We start from the raw sequence: 20,561 nt of genomic DNA, 5'->3' as shown, positions 1-20,561 counted from the left end.
TCATTAGTTCTTTAAAGTCACTTAACTGATTTTCACAAAGCCACTCACTGCAGGCTGCCTTAATGCCAAGCTCTAAGACCAGGCAAGACTGTAGTAATGGTGGAGAGAGCACCAATGCAAGGAAAGATGCCAGAAAATAAAGAACAAAACAATTATGCTGGAAGAAGCAAGGGACAATGAATGACTACTAAGGATTGTAATTCCAAAGATTTGAGCACTGTGAATGCTTTACATAGGAGGTTAGCTATTTGCAGGTGGCTTAGAGAAGAGACAATGTGGTTTTCAAGCTGTGAAGATTGCAACCAGCCTCTAAAGGGACTAGAGGAAGCTCAAAGGGGCCTCCACCTCCTGGCTTTATTAAGTTTGCACAAGCAGCAGCAGGCTGGGTGCTGTGCCACAGAGACTGGGGAGAATTCTGCACACAAGCAGCTTCAGCATCTTATATTATTCATTAGCAGTCATCTCCTCATGAAAGAATAACTGAGAATAATCACATTTGATTTATGGATTCTAGATGAAGTTGTGCATATCCTTGTGACAATAACTTACTTCAGAAATCAGCATCTCCACTTTCATCAGACACCAAAGTCCATATGGTACTGATACCTATCAAGTCCTAACATAAGGAATCATTTTGTTCTGTTCCCAACAGAACCAGAAGCTGAAAAACTGCAAAGGAAGCAGGTATGACAGCATAATTCTCTCCTCTGGACTGTAATGTGCTTTCTTCCACACTGGTCCATCTTTACACAGGGTTTCCTGTGGTGTGACCAGGGATAAACTGTTGCAGAACTGAAGGGGAGCACTTGGATTTCCCCATGCAGTATAACAAGAGGCTTCTGCTCCCACCTGCTTTCTTGTTTAGCTTGCAGAATCATAGGATAGCCCTCTGCAAACACCTCAATGTGCCACTGCACCTCCCTGGAGAGGACACTGCTGCTCCACACACCCAAGGGGCCCATATTGGCTTTTGCAGCCTTGCAACAACCAAGGAAGGTCTTCCTCCAGACAGACACCCTTTGCAAAATGCACCCTGTAATACCCTCAGCATGACAAAACCAGCATGTTTTAAGAGCTTAAGGAGTACAGGTGCCTGTCTCAAATACTGTAAAGGCCACAGATGGAACTTGCCATAAGATAAATCACCACAGTGAGAACTTGAGTTAAGCACAGAATGGAGGAATTTGCAACAGGAAGGCACTATTCCAGGCCTGGCAGCAGGATCTGGTTAGCACATCCTGGTTAACACATCCAGACAAAAATTCCTCCTGTGGCAAACGATGGAAAAGGAAGCACCTGCTCATCTATGTAACACCACAAGTCATGGGAACACCATCTGTAACCATCCCGTGGCTCCCTGGAACTTGGGCTCTATGGAAGGGGGACCCAGGATGCCAAGTGAAGAAGGACCAATGGGATGGTGCTTGATCCATAGCTGGTGACTACCTTCTGCTTGATTGCACTCACCTCCATCCTCCCCCTTCTACTTCTCTCTATTTCTCCACCTCACATTCATTGTTAAATAAAATCCATATTGTTAACTTCAGCATATGGTCTTGTTTGCACCTTAATCTGGGCAGAGACACCTCTGACAAATCGGATCTTAACACATGCCCAGCACTGCTTATGCTACCCCATGCAGAATCACAAATTTAAGTGGGTTTAAGAGCCTCCTCTATGTCCCCGAGACCCAGCCTCAGCACCACACGAACTCCTCACTAGCTCATCATTTCCCTTCAAGTTAATAAAGCAGAATCAGCCACTTGCATCTCTCTGTGCTTGCAAATGATCAGCACAGAGCCAGCTGGGACCAGCTGCTCCTGCCTCCTCTCCAGGAGGGATAGGAAGGAAGTCAGAGGCAAACACACACAGGCAGCCCAGCACAGCTGGGAGATGCTACCACTCCTGTGATTACCCAGGCTGCTGAGTGGTCCTTCTGCATCCCAGAAGAGGATGCAGCCTCCCTGCACACTGAAACTCTGCTCCAGCTCATAGCTTCACCCTCACAAAAGCTGAATCTCAGCAGTTTGGTTAGAAACTATGTAAGAAAGGCAGAGCTGATGAACTATAGCTATTCCACATCATGCCACTACTGAACTGCTCCTTGTCCTGATCTTACAGAATTCTTCTGCACCTCCTTCCCTAACCATACCTCTTCCTTTCCCAAAACACCAAACAACTCCCCTCACTGAATACTCAGCCAGGCTCCAGCTCAGCTGTGACCCCCAGGACTCCAGGAATCTGAACCCCTCACACCATTTTCAGGCCAACTCTCTTTCAGATGTCAGGACTGTCTGCCCTGACACCTTCACTGTGCTCAGGTTCATTCTGGGTAAAAGACAGTTTGGAAAGTGCTGCTCAGCTCATCCCCCAGGAATCTCCAAACAGCTCTAGGAGACAAACCCAGCAAGCAGACAGTTGTGCCTGTCAGAGCTGCTGTGACAGTGTGAATGCTCATGGCAGAGGCACAGCCCAGCCATTCCTCTCAGCAGCCAGGATCTGGCCACTCTGAGCAAGAGACTGAGAAAATTTAATGTATGCACAAAGAGTGCTCTGTGCTACTTGGCAGCCATGCCAAAGAATACTGGTGTATTTCAGTGTTTAGCACAAACATGATCTCATTGTGTGAGAGTAGTGGTGAACATTAATATACAGGGTTTCACAATGAGAATAAATGCCAGCTCAATTGTAGAGAATATCACAGGCATGTCTTAAAATTTAAAAAAAATTCCTCAGACAAAGTTATTAAAGATGATATCTTTACATTCACTGTATAAACTGCCTGATTTTGCAGCTATTCTGTATTTTTACTATGTCAGGTTTCTGCTACACATTCTGGCGTTGGATTAGTATTTTCTGGGTACTTTATCATTCAGTTACTCAAATATACTCACATTTAAAATAAATAATAGCTTCTAGTTCAGCCTTCAAAAGTGAAGTGCTTGAACTGTGACATATTTCAAAGAATCTCTTTCCAGATGTTAACAGAGCATGCTCTGAATTACAGAACATGCATATGCAAAGGAATTCGGGAGCCTAGATGAAACTATCCCCACTGTTATGCCCTTATTTCCTAGAACTGCCACCACAAAAACATTGGGTATATTTCTAGAAGTCAGATTTACCTACTGTAACTCCATCAGATGTGAAAATAAGTCAAGAATTCAGATGAGAGCACATAGATTTGAGAGAGTTCTCCAGTTGTAATATGGTAGTCCATTTGTGAAGCCCTATACAGAAATAGATAATTTCAAGTCTAAGCATAAAGCAGATAAATTATTTTTTCTTTAAAAAATGGTTCCAGATAGAAGTTTGCCTTTGTACTTGCAGAATTGACTGGTTAAGAAATAATCTGACCTCAGCTCCCAAATATTTCAATAAAAACATATGAGGATGCATTTTCTTTCATAAATTAACAAAGCATCCAGTAAAATATACATGCACTTATTTCACTAAGCAGTGGCAAAGAGCATTTCCTGGGCTTACAATCAATAGCTTAAAAATTGTCAGTTAGCTGCCTTGGAATTCTGACTTAACACAAAAGGACAGGAAAATTTAAAAAAAAAAAATCTAACTAATTGAAGTCTAACTAAACTTCCCTCTTTTTCCATCTAAAGTCTATTAAATGGAAGACAGATCCCTGCTTTCTTCAGAAGTTACCAGAAGGTATTCTCTATGTTAGCTGTAGAAACACCTAAGGTATATAGAAGAAAATATATCATATAATTTATTAGCAAAACACACAGAGGGACAAGGAGGTGGAAGAAATGTACTCTAAACCAAATATAAAGCATTTGCAGTACTATCCAACTACCCATAATTTTAAACAAAAAAAACTTTTTCAATCATCCAAGTAGCTGAACAGAAGGTCCATTAGAGTCCCTGTACAAATTGCCAGATTTAATTTCAGTACTGCATTTCAACATTTTGTTTAGCTTATTGGTATAAACACATTCCTTTTCCCATTTATTTTCTCAAAAATATTTTTTCACAGTTAATAGGTAGTGTGTACTAAAAGGACTTGAGAGTGATTTTAAAAGCTAGAAAGCATGACAGTAATCAGTGCTTTATAAATGCTCTGAAACTCATGAGAAAAACAGGTGTCCTTGGCTTTTAGTGAAGAGAAGACGAGATTTGGTACTTACATTCACTACTTTATGTGTTATTGACATTCTCAAGATTTCTCCAATGATCCCATTCTACAAACTGTACCTGTTTAATAATTCACTAAAAGCCAAGTTTACACGGGACAAACAAGAACCTGTTGCAGCACACTGGACATGGCACAGCAGAGAGGCTGAAACACAACAGAATTCAGGTCATGGTGCCAGTTTCTTGTGGGAATGAAGGAAAAAAAGCCTTTTCTGAGACTCCCATATTGCCAGAGCTATCTCAGCTGTGCTGCCTGCGACCTTCACCCCCAGCAGCTTTCACACCCTCTCTACACACAGGATGCTCAGCTCTCCCTCTGTTTTATTCATGCCAAACAGCAAGCCAGTAGCTAACTGCAAGCTCAGAAAGTTCTGCAGATCTACAAGAAACATCAACCTCCATGCTGAGGAGGGCAGGTAAAACATACTGCATAAGAGAGTGTGGTTAGAGAGCAAATGAAGCAGACCTGTGCTTCCAATGCACAGGGTAATCCAACACTGCCTGGCAAACACACTTTATCTGACAGCTACGTCTGCTTCACCCCATCCAGTCTGTCACTGTCCTGCTCCCACCTCAGGATCTTGGAAATAGGGCAGAACCAAAGCAATCATTTACCTGAATTAAACAAATAGGTAATGCCATTTATTTTTATAACAGAACTAATTAGCTGTTCAAATGGACTGCACAAGCCCTTAGGTTGGACTTGTAGTGTTACATTTACAGGACTTAAATTTCAACTGCTTTTTCCCTTGATTTTTCTGAAATTATGGAGAAAACAGCACTTTTTCCAGACATCACTCAAAGTTATCATGACCTATTTTCATTATGAAAGGACTGTGAGGACCAAGATGAGCATAAGCCATTTTGTATAAACAAGGGTAAAGGCTGGAGAGAATGCCTGGATCCTCCTCCTTGCCTCATCAGCCATCCTTAGAAATACCCAAAATAAATACATATTTCCATAAATTACTGTAGGCTGTTCAGTCCTCTTGGCACCATCATGTGAGATGAAATTTGGAAGGAAGATGGAGAAGGCAATAGCACTGACCAACAGGTGTCAACTTAGCGAAATTCTGTGCTCCGTTTTCTCCATCCTTTAATTCTTTTGCAGTCATCTGAAGACTTCATGCTCCAGGTGTGCTGCAGACACAGAAGCCACATTCAAGAAAGCACCTCAAACATTACCTGCACCAAAGTTCATTATTTATGAAAAATAGCAACTATAGTTCACCCATAATTCCTGAAACTTGAAATCTCAGTTTTAAATGTTCAAACCACAGTTCAAGAAGTGTAAAGTAACCTCAAATAAATTAATGTATAATGTTGGTGATGTGAAAGAGAAACAGTTATAGAAAGACCAACAGAATAGTCTTTGAAGTGGTAGTTAGACAACGAGTTTTAATTAGTTTGTTTTTGGTTTAGATTACTAAGGAAGAGAAAGGCAGTCTCAAATTAATCTTGAAACAAAATGCTTTTTTTTCAAGGTTTGATATCATATCACTAACACAGCATACGCTGTAACTTCTTATCTCTGGGCTTACACAACAGAGTTTATTTGGCCTTTTTCTGGACCAGCTGTTGTTTTTTCCATTCAATTTCTCCACTGTATTTAAAATACCAATCACACTAGTGTGCTCAAAGAAAAAACAACATGCTAGCATTTTGAGGGGCCTCCTTGTCCCTGGCTGAGGCCAAATGTCTTGTATATCAGATGATGTTACGAAGCAATACAGCCTTCAAAGGCTCAGCCCCAACCCTGCTGTGCTTCTGCCACAAACATCAGCACTTAAAGCACAGCTCTTACAGATGAGGACTTCCCCCTGAAGAAGGAAAGGGGTTGGTCAGTTACCAAAATGAATTATGCTAATATGACATCTTGAGAATCAAAGACATACTGCTGTTAACATTTTCTGTCCTTAGAAGCAAGTCCTGATAACAACATTTTCCAGCCTCACGATATTTTGAGAGACGGCTGTTGAGGCTCTCCTGCTCCAGCTGGACGCACAAGATTTAATTTGCCTGCCTGAGCCACTGAAGAGGCAGACACTGAAGCAGAGCAGGGACAGACTCAGTCCTGCAGCTGGGGACAGCAGACAGAGGCATCTGTAAAATCCTAGAAGGAGAAAGGGGAGGAACAACATAGATCACATCATTTCAGGGGAGGCAGCATCTCTGAGGCGAGAGGTTAATACCTCCTGCCACCAGACACCTTGCACGAGCTATCCTGCTGGGATAACACCAGCTTCAGGAGAGCTGTGTCACACTCAGCTCTTCGTGAATACCACTGCAGGGATAAAGGATGTTTCCAGTTTTAGCCAGTTTTGAGGGTGACTTTTTCTTTTGATTTCAGTTTCCTATTAGGGACTCATTGTCAGAGGCACTATAACCTGCTGGATGTCGTAAGCCCATTAATTTATTTGCATTTCTGTCATGCATGGACTGGAGGTTCACCAGTAACACCAGCTTTAATTAACTGAACTCCCTGTGTTCACTACCTACTGAAAACTATGCCAGAATCTTTCACAGACAGGAGCAACTGGGGCTTCCACACGAGAATGCCAAGAAGTTTGAAAGTGTTTGTTGAGAACTGGGTTTGAACTTTTAAATTTTTATTCCTGTGCAAAGAGAATCAAACAAAGCCCTCCCAACAGATTGAGCCTCTGCTTTTTTCTAAATGACAATTTCAGTTTTTATTTGCAAGAATTCCCTGGCTCCTATTTTCTCCAGGAAGCATTAAGATGATCAAGGTATGTAACTGCATTGGACCAGAAAGAGGGAAAAATGCAGATTTGCCTGAAAGAAACATCTAGCTCACATTCGTCATAAAAAAAGTATGAATTAATTATAGCTTAAGGACAGAAAAATATTTTTAAAAAAATATAATGATGAACAAAACCAAGTTATAGCCCTAAGCCAAGGAAAAGATTGTTTAGTAATTAATACTCCAATATAAAGGTTATCTCTGCTTGGACAACTTTTAGCTGCTTTAAATGTTACCAGTCCATGCTTTGCAGGAAACTCCCTTCTTTTACTGCTCTTCTTTCCTGTGACCTCCCTGACAGACAAAATTTCAACTCTCTCATCATCTTCCATTTACTCTGAAGGAAGACCTGACTGACAGAAGCACCTCACCTTGGGCACTGAATGCAACTGGGACGCTGAAAGGAAAATGCCATAAAGCAGAGAGTGGTACAGTGAATATTTTATCTGGAGAATGTCAGACACATAATGTCAGGCAAATCATACAGAAAATGACAGGAATTATCCCTTGTTCAAACCACAGTATTTGAAGGAAGAGTTTGATTCAAATCCAAACCTCCACAGAGCTGAGGAGAACCAGACTGGGGGCTCAACAGACAACAGTGCAGATCAGAGAGGAAGGAACTTGATTCACCTTGTTTTAAAGTTTGGGCAGGCAAGAAACTTGCTGCTAATTTCAATTTTGGCACAATGGGAGACAGGCTGACATTATGTTTTAACTGTGTTTAAAAAGTATTTAAAGTATAAAAATATCTCTTTTATAGCTGCAACTCAAACCTTTTCTTCAGAAGAACAAAATATTAGACCAAGACATTTTTTACAAGAAAGATTAATAAAGGACATAAAAGCTTTGGACTTTGTATTTTGCACAAACATTATTTTTGGGACAGTACCCCTTGACATTGATTAGAACAGCTTAGAAGAGACTTTCTGTAGCAGTCTAATTTATCTATACAAAGACCTCATCACTGCTGTTTAAAGAGCACAGGAGTACCTATTTTTTCAGCTAAGACACCTTATTAAACTGTTTGCTGAAGTAAGGTTAAGTTGAGGAAGAGAAAAAAGTGGTAACTCTAAATGAAATTTAAATGGGGGAAACATCTATATTCTCTCCTATGCTCTTTCATAGAGAAACATGGACATGCAAGAAAACAGTTCCACAAAATCTTCAAACAAGTGCAGTTCTAAAGGGTAGCAACTAAAAGCATTTTCTGTACCTGTTAGCAATCTTCACCTTTCTTTTTGCATAAAGACGGATGTCTGTTTCTTTGGGATAATTCAATTTTTTAAAAAAAAAACCCCTGTATAATCTATAGACCTTTCAGTGAACAATGTCTCTCCAGCCTGTTATTTAGATAGTTTATTTCAGGACAGCTCATAAATAGCACAGGGGTGGAGAATATCCACGCAGCCCAAGCAATTGTGCATGGTGTGGGATAAATGGAAATGGAGCCTCAGTCATCCTAAAAGGGAGGGAGCTTATAAATTTACAGAAGTACTAGTGGATAGAAAAATTAACCTCCCAAGTTAGGAAGTTCCCCTCACTCCCAGCTAACCATAAAGCTAAAATCTGTGCTTAGAGGAGTACGATGAATGCCTTTGAGTATAAGTGCTCCAAACACACAAAATGGATCCAAGTTCGGGCAGCTGCTGGGACTTCGAGAGTGGAGGACACAGCCACAAGCAAGGAGTGGGGAAGCTGCAAGGACATAGAGTTTAATGCAGAAAATCCGAACTCAGATACCTGTTTAAAGTACATCTACGATATCAAGGATATTCAACTCCAGAGAAACTAATTTTGGATACTGAGGGTTCATCAGCCCCAGAGAACGAGTCCAGCACTTCCAAGAAGAAATGGAAATCTGTGATCTGCCCAGAAATAATAAGGTAACTGTAGTTTCTTATTAGAAGGTTTAAAGGGAGTTCAGTATGACTGAGAAACCTGGTGCTAACCTGACAGAAGGCTGAACATCTCTGCCAACACTACTCTGTTAATGAATCAAGTAGTCTGAGCAAATTTTCAAACTTCTGCATCAAAAGTGTTTTATCAAATGTAGCTTAGCTTTCTGGATTTTTTATTTCACCTGTGAAATTTCAGTTTACATTCATTCAAGGCTATTGTTATTCTACAAAAGGGAAAGGTATGGATATGTAACAGTTTAATTTTAAAGTGTACTATTGCTCTCCAAATCAATATTGAAGCAATTCAACATTTACTTACCAAGGCATTTGTTTACCAAATCAACTGCTAAACTCAAGAAGTGCAATAGCCTCACACACAGTTTGATAAGGAAAGTATAGGCACAGATCAAGAGCACAATATATTCCTCTAAGACAGTACCCAGTTAGACATGCCGAATTAAGTTAGCCTGGATGCAGACTGAGATTCCTCAATCTGATGAGTAGTTAAACAGACTTTCAATGAAGACATGGAAGAGATCACAGACTACCCCTAAAACCACAGGAAATCAAGTACAGTGAGCAAGCATGGTGTAGCAAACACCATTTATTTCCAGTGGCACAGTGACTGAACAGGAAGACCGGTGAATCACAATGAAGAAACTTCTCCCTCTTTATAGGTGTGATTCATATTATTTGGAAAACAGCTTGTCACAGAACTTTTAATTTTATTCTGTCTTTGAGTGAGGTAGTGTATATGATGCCTTTGGTGGAGACATGAGACAATTAGGACCTTGTAACAACAGTCTTGTGTTGCCATATTTTTCTCCCTCACCTCCTGCATAACACAAGCACTTAAGAAATTCACCTTGCTTCAGTTCATAGGAGCAAGAGAAATACAAAATGAAATTCCATCAGAAAAGAGAAGAAAATATGAAAACAATCAGGGACTGGGAAAGCAGGTGCCAGCACTCTGCCAGCATTGAGCCATATCAGCACAAACTTCAATCCACTTGGGTAAACCTCTAGTTTTGATTCTTCACTTGTTGCACTGGAGAGGAAGAATGGCAGAAAATACAGTATTTATTCCTTTCTCTTCTACCTGCACTGAGAGCAACTAAAAAACCTCCAGTGCAGTCCTGAAAACCAAAAGAAAGTTGGAATCTTTTGGTTTTATTCCATGAGGTTGACTGGGGAAGGGGGAAGTGTTTTGATACCAGTTAGCAGCAATTGTCTCATTGACTGCTATGATAAACCAATTCTTATGTCTTTATTTCCCAGGTCCCTTTTCTCTGAAATGCTAAACATAGCTCTCTGCACAAGGAGGCATTCACTTTTTACAGTTCAGTACAAACTGCTTTGGAGATGAGAGATACTCTGTGCTATTCTGCAAGATGTTTTCTTCGTTGTTTCTGCTTTAAAATATAGATTGTTCTGACTGCATGTTCCTATTTGCTCTTTTCTTTTCATGACAAGTGTCTCATAAACAGCTTAGAAGAGCCAGTTCTAGGCTGAACAGAAAGAACAGCCTGCAGGGAGATAGGTGCTCTTCCCTTAACTGAGGTTGAATTAACCCCAGCTACTAAATTTTGATATGCCAATTTTACCATTCTATGAATAATAGTCTCTGTGTCCTGGGGAAACCAAGCTAATTAAGCTGAATTATAACTGATGTGATAAAATAAAGGATAAACAAAGACTGGAAAAATATCAGCAAATTTATTTAAAAGAGACAGAGCCTCCACCAGGAGTTCTGAGCTTACAACCAGGAGCTCAAGCAAAGCTGCTTATATTGGCCATAATGTCCTTTGGTAAACAAAAGATAAGTTATCACTTGAGAGCAAAATACTGCCCTGGGGCTTTTTCCCTTCCTTCTTGCAAGTGATTAAACAAAGGATTTCAGGGTCAAAAGCCATTATTACGAGCTCATCCTGTACACTTGCAAGCACAAAAACTGAAGGGAAGCCCTTGACAGTATCAAGTTAATAATCAAAAAGCAAGACCATGATTGATAAAGTCCTGCAGTCAGACATAGGAAGTACAACATGTAGTCACTGTATGAAACAGCTTAATGGCATTTTAGACTTCTGTTAAATTAATTATGTCATCATCACTCAAAATACTTAACAATCAGTTTTGCACAGACAACGTTCCTGTGCTCCTTTTGCTCCCCCTCCCATCATCATAATTTCACACAGCAGCCAGACTCTTCTGTCAGCTTTATCCTATCACAGCCCAGTTTGGAGCAAAATTGATCCAAATGCAAAAAAATCAGTTTTAAGATTTGTAACTTCCCTGCAGACAAGGAGCTGGAGGCCCATGTCAAACACAAACTAATCCTAACTTCTGATCTATCAAATACCTCAATGACAAAATCAGGGTAAAATACATGACAATTTTTGTACACCTATAGCTCCAATTAAATGTTCTCAGAGATTTATTTTAATACCCTAAATCTTTCATTCCTCAGTTATAAATCACAGCCTTTTGCAGCAATCACTGAGCTGCAATTTGAATAAACTTAACTGACCAACAGCAACCTGTCTTCTCTCCAGCAAGAAAAAGATGTCTACCTGTTTGTATCAGTCATCTCTTAGTAGCACTTAGGAAAAATTTCATTACATCACAGCATTTTCACTTCAAACTTCACAAAATTTCTCCTATTTTGTGGCTCACAAACAAAAGCAATACCTTGTGACAGACTGCATGAAAACAAGCAGAAGTGGAAGATCACCTCTTTTTCTGTAGGATAATTTCTCTTCCCTTACATTATATCTCAGAGCACTGTCAGAGTTTTTTTAAATAACCTATTTAGAATAATAAAACTAATTCCCAGATCCTCAGTTTCCTCTCCTGTGGGCACAAAGGAATAGACAGGTTTTTTATAAGGCATAGGGACACCTTACATTTATCTTTTCTGCTACTTCTCATACATATTTTAAATGGTACAGTAAGACAGGTGCTTGCAGCATCCAGTATTGTTATGCTGCTTTCAAGATTAGTAACTCAGTTTTGCATGCAGCTAATGACTGAGTCAGGTGGCATTTTCCTGAGCAGCAATGGAAGCACAAGCAAAATTTTAATCTACGTCATTTACTGTGATGACTTTTCTCCAAGTATCTGAAACAGTTAAAGATAATACCAATTATAAAGTAATTGATGCAATCATTACAAGACTACAGGAAAGTCACTGATTCTAAAGTATTATTGCACGTAGGGAAGAGAGGTAACAACCAGGTTGGACTCTGGATATTCATGCAGTTGTTGCCACAGCAAAAGTTATAAAAGTTGGTGTTGCATAAGGCTTCTTCCAAGAGACACAGATCTTGCATCAAAAAAAACCAAACCTGGGAAAAATAGCACATGAAATCAGCATCCTCTACCCATTCCCTCTCAATGTAATTCCTTTACTTTGATTTTGTCTGTACAACTAGTCATTATATTCCTTGCCTGACAGACAGGTTAGTTTCTGACTAAAAGGTTTCTTTTATTACCATTTAAGTCTGTGCACTGAGCAATAAGCAATAAGCACTGAGGTGATTCAACTTCTTCAATCAAAAATCACCACTACATTTTAACCTGAACACACATCAAGCATAAATCACAGAAATAACTGTGGATCTTAAACTCAAGTTTAATTTTTAAAAGCCTAACAAACTCAGAGCTCAAATAAACAAATGCAGACACTGCATGATGAATCTCAGACCACAAGATTAAAATATCTGAGCACCAATTCCTCCATCAGCAGTTGCTGAGAGTTGAAAACACAAAATGGAGTTTAACCTATAAAACAGAATTTGTTTTTGCAATTAGCTGTGAACTGCAAATTGAAAATGCCTTGCCTTGAAGTGATACCAAAAGGCATTATTCTAAGTTATCTGTTATGTCATTTTTGTGTGTAAGCTTTCTAGCACCTGCCTCAAAAGCATTAAGTATATGAAATCCCAAAAAGCTAACAGAGTCAACTTACTACCTTTAAAATGTATTAATGCACAAAGTATTCACTAAAGCCTAAGTAGTGAATACATTTGGCACATAAAGCAGGAATTGTATTCCTTTTTTATTCTGTATTTTACTTCTAACAAGAGCAACTGCTCTGACAATGCGGAGTAGCAACAGAAGATGACACTGAATTCTTTCTTTCTTTCTTCTATCCTTGTTCAAAAGCTGGATACCCAGAAATGAGATAATAAAATGGCTTGGTTTGGAAGGGATCTGAAAGATCATCTAGTTTCAATACCCTGCCATGGGCAGGGAGGCTGCTCAGAGCTCCATCCAGCCTGGCCTTGAACAATTCCAGGGATGGTGCCTTCACAACCTTTTTAGGTAAGTTGTTCCAAGCTTCATCATCCTCAAGATAAAAAATCTTTTGTTAATATCTAAATCTAGTGTCTTTCAGTTTAAACCCATTTCCCCTTGTATTATCATTCCAAGCCCATGTAAAAAGTCTCTCTCCATCCTCCTTGCCTGCTGGTACTGGAAGGCCACAGTTAGCTCACTCCAAAGCCTTTTTTTCCTCCAGGGTGAAAAATGTTCCAAGCCTCCAATCATCTTTGTGTCTCCTCTGTGCTCTCTCCAGCAGGTCCCTGTCCCTCCTGTGCAGGGACCCCAGCTCTGGTGCAGTGCTCCAGGTGGTCTCAGCAGAACAGAGCAGAGGGGCAGAATCCCCTCCCTGCCCTGCTGCCCACGGGGCTCTGGGTGCAGCCCAGGACATATAACACACAAAATAAATGTTAAGGCCCTTTGAGGAATCTATGATTGGTATATTTATATGCTGTCGCACAAAGGGAAAAAATATGATTCAGGAAATTGTTTTACCCCCAAGCACTTTTCATACTGATTCTTTAACTTTTATGACAGCCAAGATTACTGTTCAGTCAAAATCAGATATTTCCTCTAAAGACTGACTTGGTTAGTGAAAAATAGAAACATAAATTATAGCTTACTACTTTGTTAGCTCATAAGACACTACCTTTGTTTGCCTGCAACATCATGAACACAATATCACCAGAAACAATTCTGTCATTTTGGAATTAATAACATCAGAGAGGGAATTTAAATTGACAAGCCTATTAGAGCAGACTTAGCTAATCTAAGTGATGCAGGGAATTTTTTTTTTTTTTTACAGTCCCCAGGTAAAGCCAGTTTTTTTCTGTCTCATTCTGCATAACTTTGAAGAAAGATACAAGAGGCAAAAAGTGAGAAGTAGAAAGAAAATAAGCAGATCACTCAAAGCAAGCACACAGCATGTTCCTGAGGATCTCCTATCTTCTCTCCACACTTAAAATTACTGTATACAGATATTATTTCATAAATACATTATCCCATCCAGAAAAGAAACCTGGAAGACAAGAACAACTTCCTCATTCTTCACAGGCAAATCTAAACTAATTTCTCCTGTCTAGCCCAGCAGTCACCAGAAGGAATGAAAACTCTGGCAGCTATTTGAAACTGATACCAGTATAAACATCACCTTTAGATACTCCTGGTTTTTCAAACCCAAGATTATTTTCTGTTAGGTAGATATATATTTTTTATTGATGAATAATAAATTGGAGCAGCATTCATATTAATTCTTAAGGCTTCCCCTTAACTTTACCTTCCCAGTATCACAGAAGATTGAGTAACTCCCCCATCAGCTTTCTCATGTTTTTTCCCTGTTACCATTTTGCACTACCTTGGGCCAGGAAGCAAGAAGTACAATTCAGGTCTATGAAATATAGGGGGGTCAAGTTGTTCTTTGCTTCTTTAATTTACCAATCCATATTACATAGCAGTAAAACTCCACCAGCAGTCATTATTGGAGACTAAAAATTCCTACATTCCTCCTTTCATTTCCCATTCCTGGAAAGGAACAGACTTCTCTTAAACCACTGACCTGTGAAAGCCAGAAACACAATCCTGTGTATCCTGCAGCTCTTTGTACATAACTCAGGCCTTAGGTCATGTAGGTAATTAGTGATTCACCCTTACCAATACTATGCCTGTCTAAAGTTGTGCAGACTCAGATTCAAGACCTCAAAAGCCAATACAAAATCTGTACATCCTTGGTGTGAAATAAATTATGTAAATTATTTTACTAAATAAAGGAACTCTGTATTTTATTTAGTATATTTATTTATACTAAATAAAGGAATTTTATAATTATGAGATACCAACTACCCTCTACATATACTCTTCTCCTCCAGCATAGTGTATTAGTTTGTTTTCACAAAAGATATGATCCTGACTATCACTGCATCAATATTTAAGTTATTTTTACTTAGACTGTTACCAGAAAAAAAAAAAAACCAAACTTGCTGTTGATGCCCTGTACTTCACTCTCAAGATAGTTAAAAAAAACTCTTTCAGTAATCTGCTAACAATCACAGAAAATCTAGAAATCCCAAATTCAAACTATGGATTAGAGGGGAGTCATTTTATGTTGAAGAACTCGCATGGAGTGAGAATATTGTATTAAAAATAATGCTGACTGCAAATCTTGTCATCTCAAATCTCCTCAAGAATTGAAGTTTCAAACTCACTGAACAGTTCTGTTTGGAGAAAAATTGAGGGGTAGAAAGGATCAACGACGTGATAAACATATCCCAGTAGTCATAATGAGGATTTAACTTTTCAGAAAAGAGCACAGATGGGTGGCTCCTGTGGTGTTTTGATTGAGATGCTCTCATTTTGCATAATCTTTTCTTACAGAATTTTAAAAAGCCTGGCAGAAGGAAAGGCACACAGCACTGGGAAATAGCTGCTTAAAAAGATTCAGGAAGCAAATAGGCAGAAATCCAGCAAAATTAGTACCATTCAGTCCACATGCTTGTTCCTTTCCCATCAGGATGGCTCGTCTTCTCCTTACAGCATTTTGAAGGTTATTTGCACCATAGACAATATGGGGATGGGGTGTTCCCTCCTTCTGTGGATGCTTTTTAATTGGCTCAATGAAGTAATCCCCATGGGGCAGATGGAAATACCCAGTCTGAAAATAAGCACAAAAGAGTTAATCTCTTCTGTCCAGTACTAGAAGTCAAAAAGAAATATATATTTCATACCACCAATCCCAAGCTTTCCTCATAAGCCAGTCATTACACTGATGAAATATGAACAACAGGTTTTCAGTATTTATTTTGCTGCATACATCTAGGCTGTTTCATACCTCATAGCCATTACAGTCCAAAGGGAAACAGAAAAATATCTCCTTCCTAATAACCTGAAACTGAGGCAAAGACTCTCATATTTTTACAAAGCCACTAAAAGGTCAAAAGTTGATTTGCCAAACATGATGCACGAGGAAGAGCTGCATCTTGTTCTTCTGGTGTTTTGCATCCATTCCCCGGAGATCAGGACTGGAATAGAAGCTGTTTCATAAGTGCAAATCGAAATTCTGCTCCCAGCTGCAGTCCCACAATCAATTACCCAACACATCAGATGGTTTGGACTGTGTGGTCCATGTTTGACTCAGACTATAAACCCTCAATGGCCCCCAGGCCAGCACTACAATGGAATAAATAAGTAGTTTTTCATGAATTAGCAAGTCATTCATAACATCCAGTAGATCAACAAAGGCTGCAACATTTCACATGCTGAAACTTTTGTGCCAGCCTCCCTTCTTTGCTTAAGCTGCAGAGCCCTTAACTCCCATCTGGACTGCACAGGATCCTTTTACACCTCACTCTGACATGATCCTGGACACACTTCCAACCAGGTATGGCCTTGGTCTGTTGTGTCTCAGCATTTTGGCAGGGACTGCAAACATTGCAAAACCATTGCATTGCCCTTCCATGTGAAGATGTATGGAACAGTACTAAATCTAAAAGCAAAGGATCTGCTGATAACTCAGACCACACTGAGGGTGTGACAGGAGGCTGGGCTATTCCAGTCTTATGGCTTTGCTTCCCCTTTGCTTCCTTGCTGTGGTCAGGGCACCCATCTTGGCCTATTCTGGAAAAGGGAAAATCCACAGTAACACTCTGCTCCTGCAGCTGCTGCATTCAAACATAGACTGACAGACAAATTTTAAAATCTTTTTAAATACTCCAAAGCCTTAAAGTTTCTCTGGATGGTTGGGAAAGCTAGTATGAAAGAAACCATATGAATGGAAGAAAAGCACTCATATAAAACTATAAAATAACCATGGGCTCTATGTACAAGGAGACAAAGGGCAGCTCAGTGAGATACCTTCTGCCTCCACACCAATTGCCACAGGCCCAGTACAGTAAACTTGTATAAATAAATAACTGTGACTGTCATTTCACAGCTTACCCAGCAGTTCTGAAGATCAGAAACTCTTTCTTTCCAATGCAAGTCTAAATTTTAAAGCCAGAAGCTGTCACTGGTTTGAAGCTGTGTTTATACCCCTAAAGCACCAAAGGTTCAGGACTCACAGTCACATGTGTTTGTTCATCTAGGATCACAGCTACTGCCTGTATGGGTTTTGTTTCACTTTTAAGAAAAAAGAGATTGAGACTTCTAATTATTAAACAACACACACAAAAATGCTCATATTTCTTTTAAAATTATATATCAAGGCATAGGACCAAAGTCACACCACAGAAGCAGCAGTTTTATCCACATTCATTTTGGATAAAACTGTCAGGCAAGAGTGAATCCATATAGCAAAAATGCATCTACTGTGGTCAGACTGGGAAATCTTTGATGTGGCTTTCCTCACATTGCTCAGGGAATCAAGGCACCTTCACAAATCCTTGCCCATTCCTTTCCATTCCATAGGTTTCAATCTTTCCTGGATATTTGTAATTTGTAACTGGATTATTTTATTATTTTGTGTCATTTTAAGCCAATTGGGATCAGGAAAAACTAGCCATCTTCATTTGCATACCCTAATTTTTTTTAGAGCAAGTGGCAATAGTCACTGGATTATTGTGTCAAGGTCTATCTGCAACAAGAAAGGCTAGACAATCCTACAAAAGGTGAAGGAAGCCTGTCAGTGATAACCTCAAGCTCCCTCATCAATGCTTGCACATAAAAATTCAGCTATCTATCCAAGCTGTATGGAGCAGGGAAAAAAGCAAAACTTCAAAAGTGGAGAAGCTCATTTCTAACACATAGGGGCTTTCCAAAAGCTTCCAGAGACTTCCAGCACTTACTAAACTCTTGCTTTGCATTTGCACTTTCACCCTGCACAGGCTACGCCCCAAGAAATTAAATTCTTTACACTAACTGAGACCAAAGAAAAAAAAGACAAATCTTCACATTAAACTTACTTCAAAGCACTGAGGACTGGCAAAATTCCCCTTGCTGATTAAATACATCTTTAGTTTTGCTCTTCATAGCTGTTCTTTTCTAACTCACAAATATAACAGCAAGAATTTTTCACTTAATGAGATTTCAAGCTATGTAAATACAATATAAGTTCTTCTTAGGAGTTTGCAGCTTCACCAGCCTTTGAGTGCATTCACAGAATGTCAGAACACACAATGGAGGGCAGTTTTGAAAGTCTCATCAGAAAAAAGCCATTCATATTTACATTTATGAAAGGGTTTAGTCATCACCACAAAAAAAAAATATTGCAGAGAAATTTTCCTCATTTGAACTTCCTTATGAAAAGCTACTATGTAATGCAGCAACAGAAATGGTCAAAAACAGGGATGAGGGTGAGTGTTTGTTTGGGAGGTATGTGTTTCCCTCAAAGCCTATGGGTGAAAATCTACAAATCTACCACAGTATTTTTTTATAAACTGTTGTTCTCCCCTCTTTCAAATCTCACTCTTTGCCCTCAGATTCTGACATGCTGTGGCTGCAAATGATTACCATACTGTATTTGGGAATGCTGCTACCTCACATAATGGGATTTTTAATTCATGTGCCTCATTATTTTGAAACAAACATCTCCCTGAACACATCACATCTCCTACATTGCATGTCACTTGCCAAAGGGATAATGATGATCCTGGGACATTTCTGACCTAAAGTTTTCAACCAACTGTTTTGATTTTCAGTAGAATCTGCATTTTCCAGTGGAAAGCACATACTTTTCACATATTTCTTTCAGTCAAAAGCTTGGGGGTTTGTCAAAATACATTTTTTGGCATATTTTTTTCAATCAGTTCCACGTGGGAAGCTGAAGCTGAGTCCTGTGGGAAGGGAAAGAGCAGCTTTACCCTTGGCTATGGTTTTGAAATTGCAATACTACCCCACACAGGAGGGCCTGGAATTACTGAGTGTTTGTCAGGAGAAAAAGGTAAGGAAAAAACAGCAATCTGTAGTCTAAAGTTACAATAACTCAGAATGATAACAAAAATGCCCCCCAAAAATTAAATAAATAAATAGTTTTAAAAAATCTGTAGTGAGAACAGTGAATAACTCCCTGAAACCAAACAATATTTCTGACAACATATTTCATACAATATTCTTGACAAAATGACAGTGACAGAATCTGAAAATACAGTGACTTTTAGAAGCAACATGAAAATAAAATAAGAGGACAAGATCCTGGTTTTACCTTTAGGTACTTTGCTCCAGGCATTTATTATAACTGCAATATGGTAAAAGAAATTAGGTTTGAATATAAGAATTAAAGAAAAAATTGTGACATATGACACATGCATTACCAGGGAACTGCAGCTGCAAATAATCTAAACTCAGCTAATGAAATAAACTATCTGTTAATATTACACACACTAAACTTATTTTAGCTAATTACTTAGCTCCTTTCTGTATATCCCTTTTTCCCCCAGGGATCTTTTTTTAGTTTTTTTTTTACTATTATTTTTCATCTGTTCCTGTTTCAGCCAAAAGAAAAACCTAGCATCCAAATGAGATTTTTCACCACATCCTCAGACAGAGCTAGAAAAAAATACACCTGCCAGGATGTCACTCAGAACAAAAAGAGATTGGGGATTTTAGGTCCTGAGTAACTTGATGAAAGACTTTTATGAATACCACCCACAGAAAAAGAAAGCACTCTAACTCTTACACACTTCTACAGAAAAAAACTGTGGCTTTAGCACAACTTATTGAAGAAGGTGTTATGATACTGAAACACAGCCTTGAGGTTTAACATAGCTTTGGTTTGAAATTAACTTATCTTTAGGACAAAGTAAGTAAAAGAACAGAATATTGTTATTCCATGATTTTTGCATTCTTTTGTCATACTTGCTATAATATTTAGGAACTGCCACCTGGCCAGAGGAGCAGAGTTATGCCCTGGACAAAGTGAGCTCAGAAAGTTCAGACACAGAAGATGGGGGGGGTGGGGGGGAATAACCAGATTTACAGCAAGATGGACTTTTGTGGAATAAAATAAGGTATCTGGAGAGAAAGAATTGTCTGACATCCTCCAGTTCTAAGGTTCCTAAGGAGAGACATCAGTTCTAGACGCTTCAGAGAGATGGGTCTTTCTGGCTGGGGGCTCATCCTCAGCCAAGGAGAGCAGCCAAGTCTCCAGGGCCATGTCTATCAGCTACCATACAACTAATTAAGATACACAATCACTCAGCTGAGAGACCTGGCAGAGAATCAATACTCTGGGTTATAGCACCAGGTTGATAGTGACCACACTTGACTTAATTTCTTCTTTTCACTCTTCCTAAAGAGTGAAAGAATTAAGGTTATGTAGGATAAATGTCAAGAAAACAAACAAACAAAAAAACCAAACAGCTATTATAAAAAAATGTAAGAGAAGCAAACAGTCCAAAATATGCCTTCATTTGCCCCTCTGCTCTTCCACAGATACACTGCTGAGTCCTCTGGGTCTCTGAGGAAGACACGGTCACTGTTTTTAGGGCTGCCTGGTCTGT

General features: G+C 39.3%; 1 protein-coding gene across 1 annotated transcript in view; it reads right to left on the bottom strand.

The window, feature by feature from the left end:
- Window positions 1–20,561, bottom strand: part of ADAMTS12 (ADAM metallopeptidase with thrombospondin type 1 motif 12) — a 143,225-nt gene that overhangs the window by 76,300 nt on the left and 46,364 nt on the right. The window contains exon 3 of the mRNA XM_079330281.1: window positions 15,607–15,781. Within this exon, the coding sequence (XP_079186407.1) occupies window positions 15,607–15,781 (175 nt within the window). The remainder of the gene's footprint in view (window positions 1–15,606; window positions 15,782–20,561) is intronic.

This window comes from Erithacus rubecula, assembly GCF_903797595.1.
Source record: "Erithacus rubecula genome assembly, chromosome: Z".
NCBI classification, from domain to species: domain Eukaryota; kingdom Metazoa; phylum Chordata; class Aves; order Passeriformes; family Muscicapidae; genus Erithacus; species Erithacus rubecula.
This window is presented reverse-complemented; position numbering and strand designations above follow the sequence as displayed.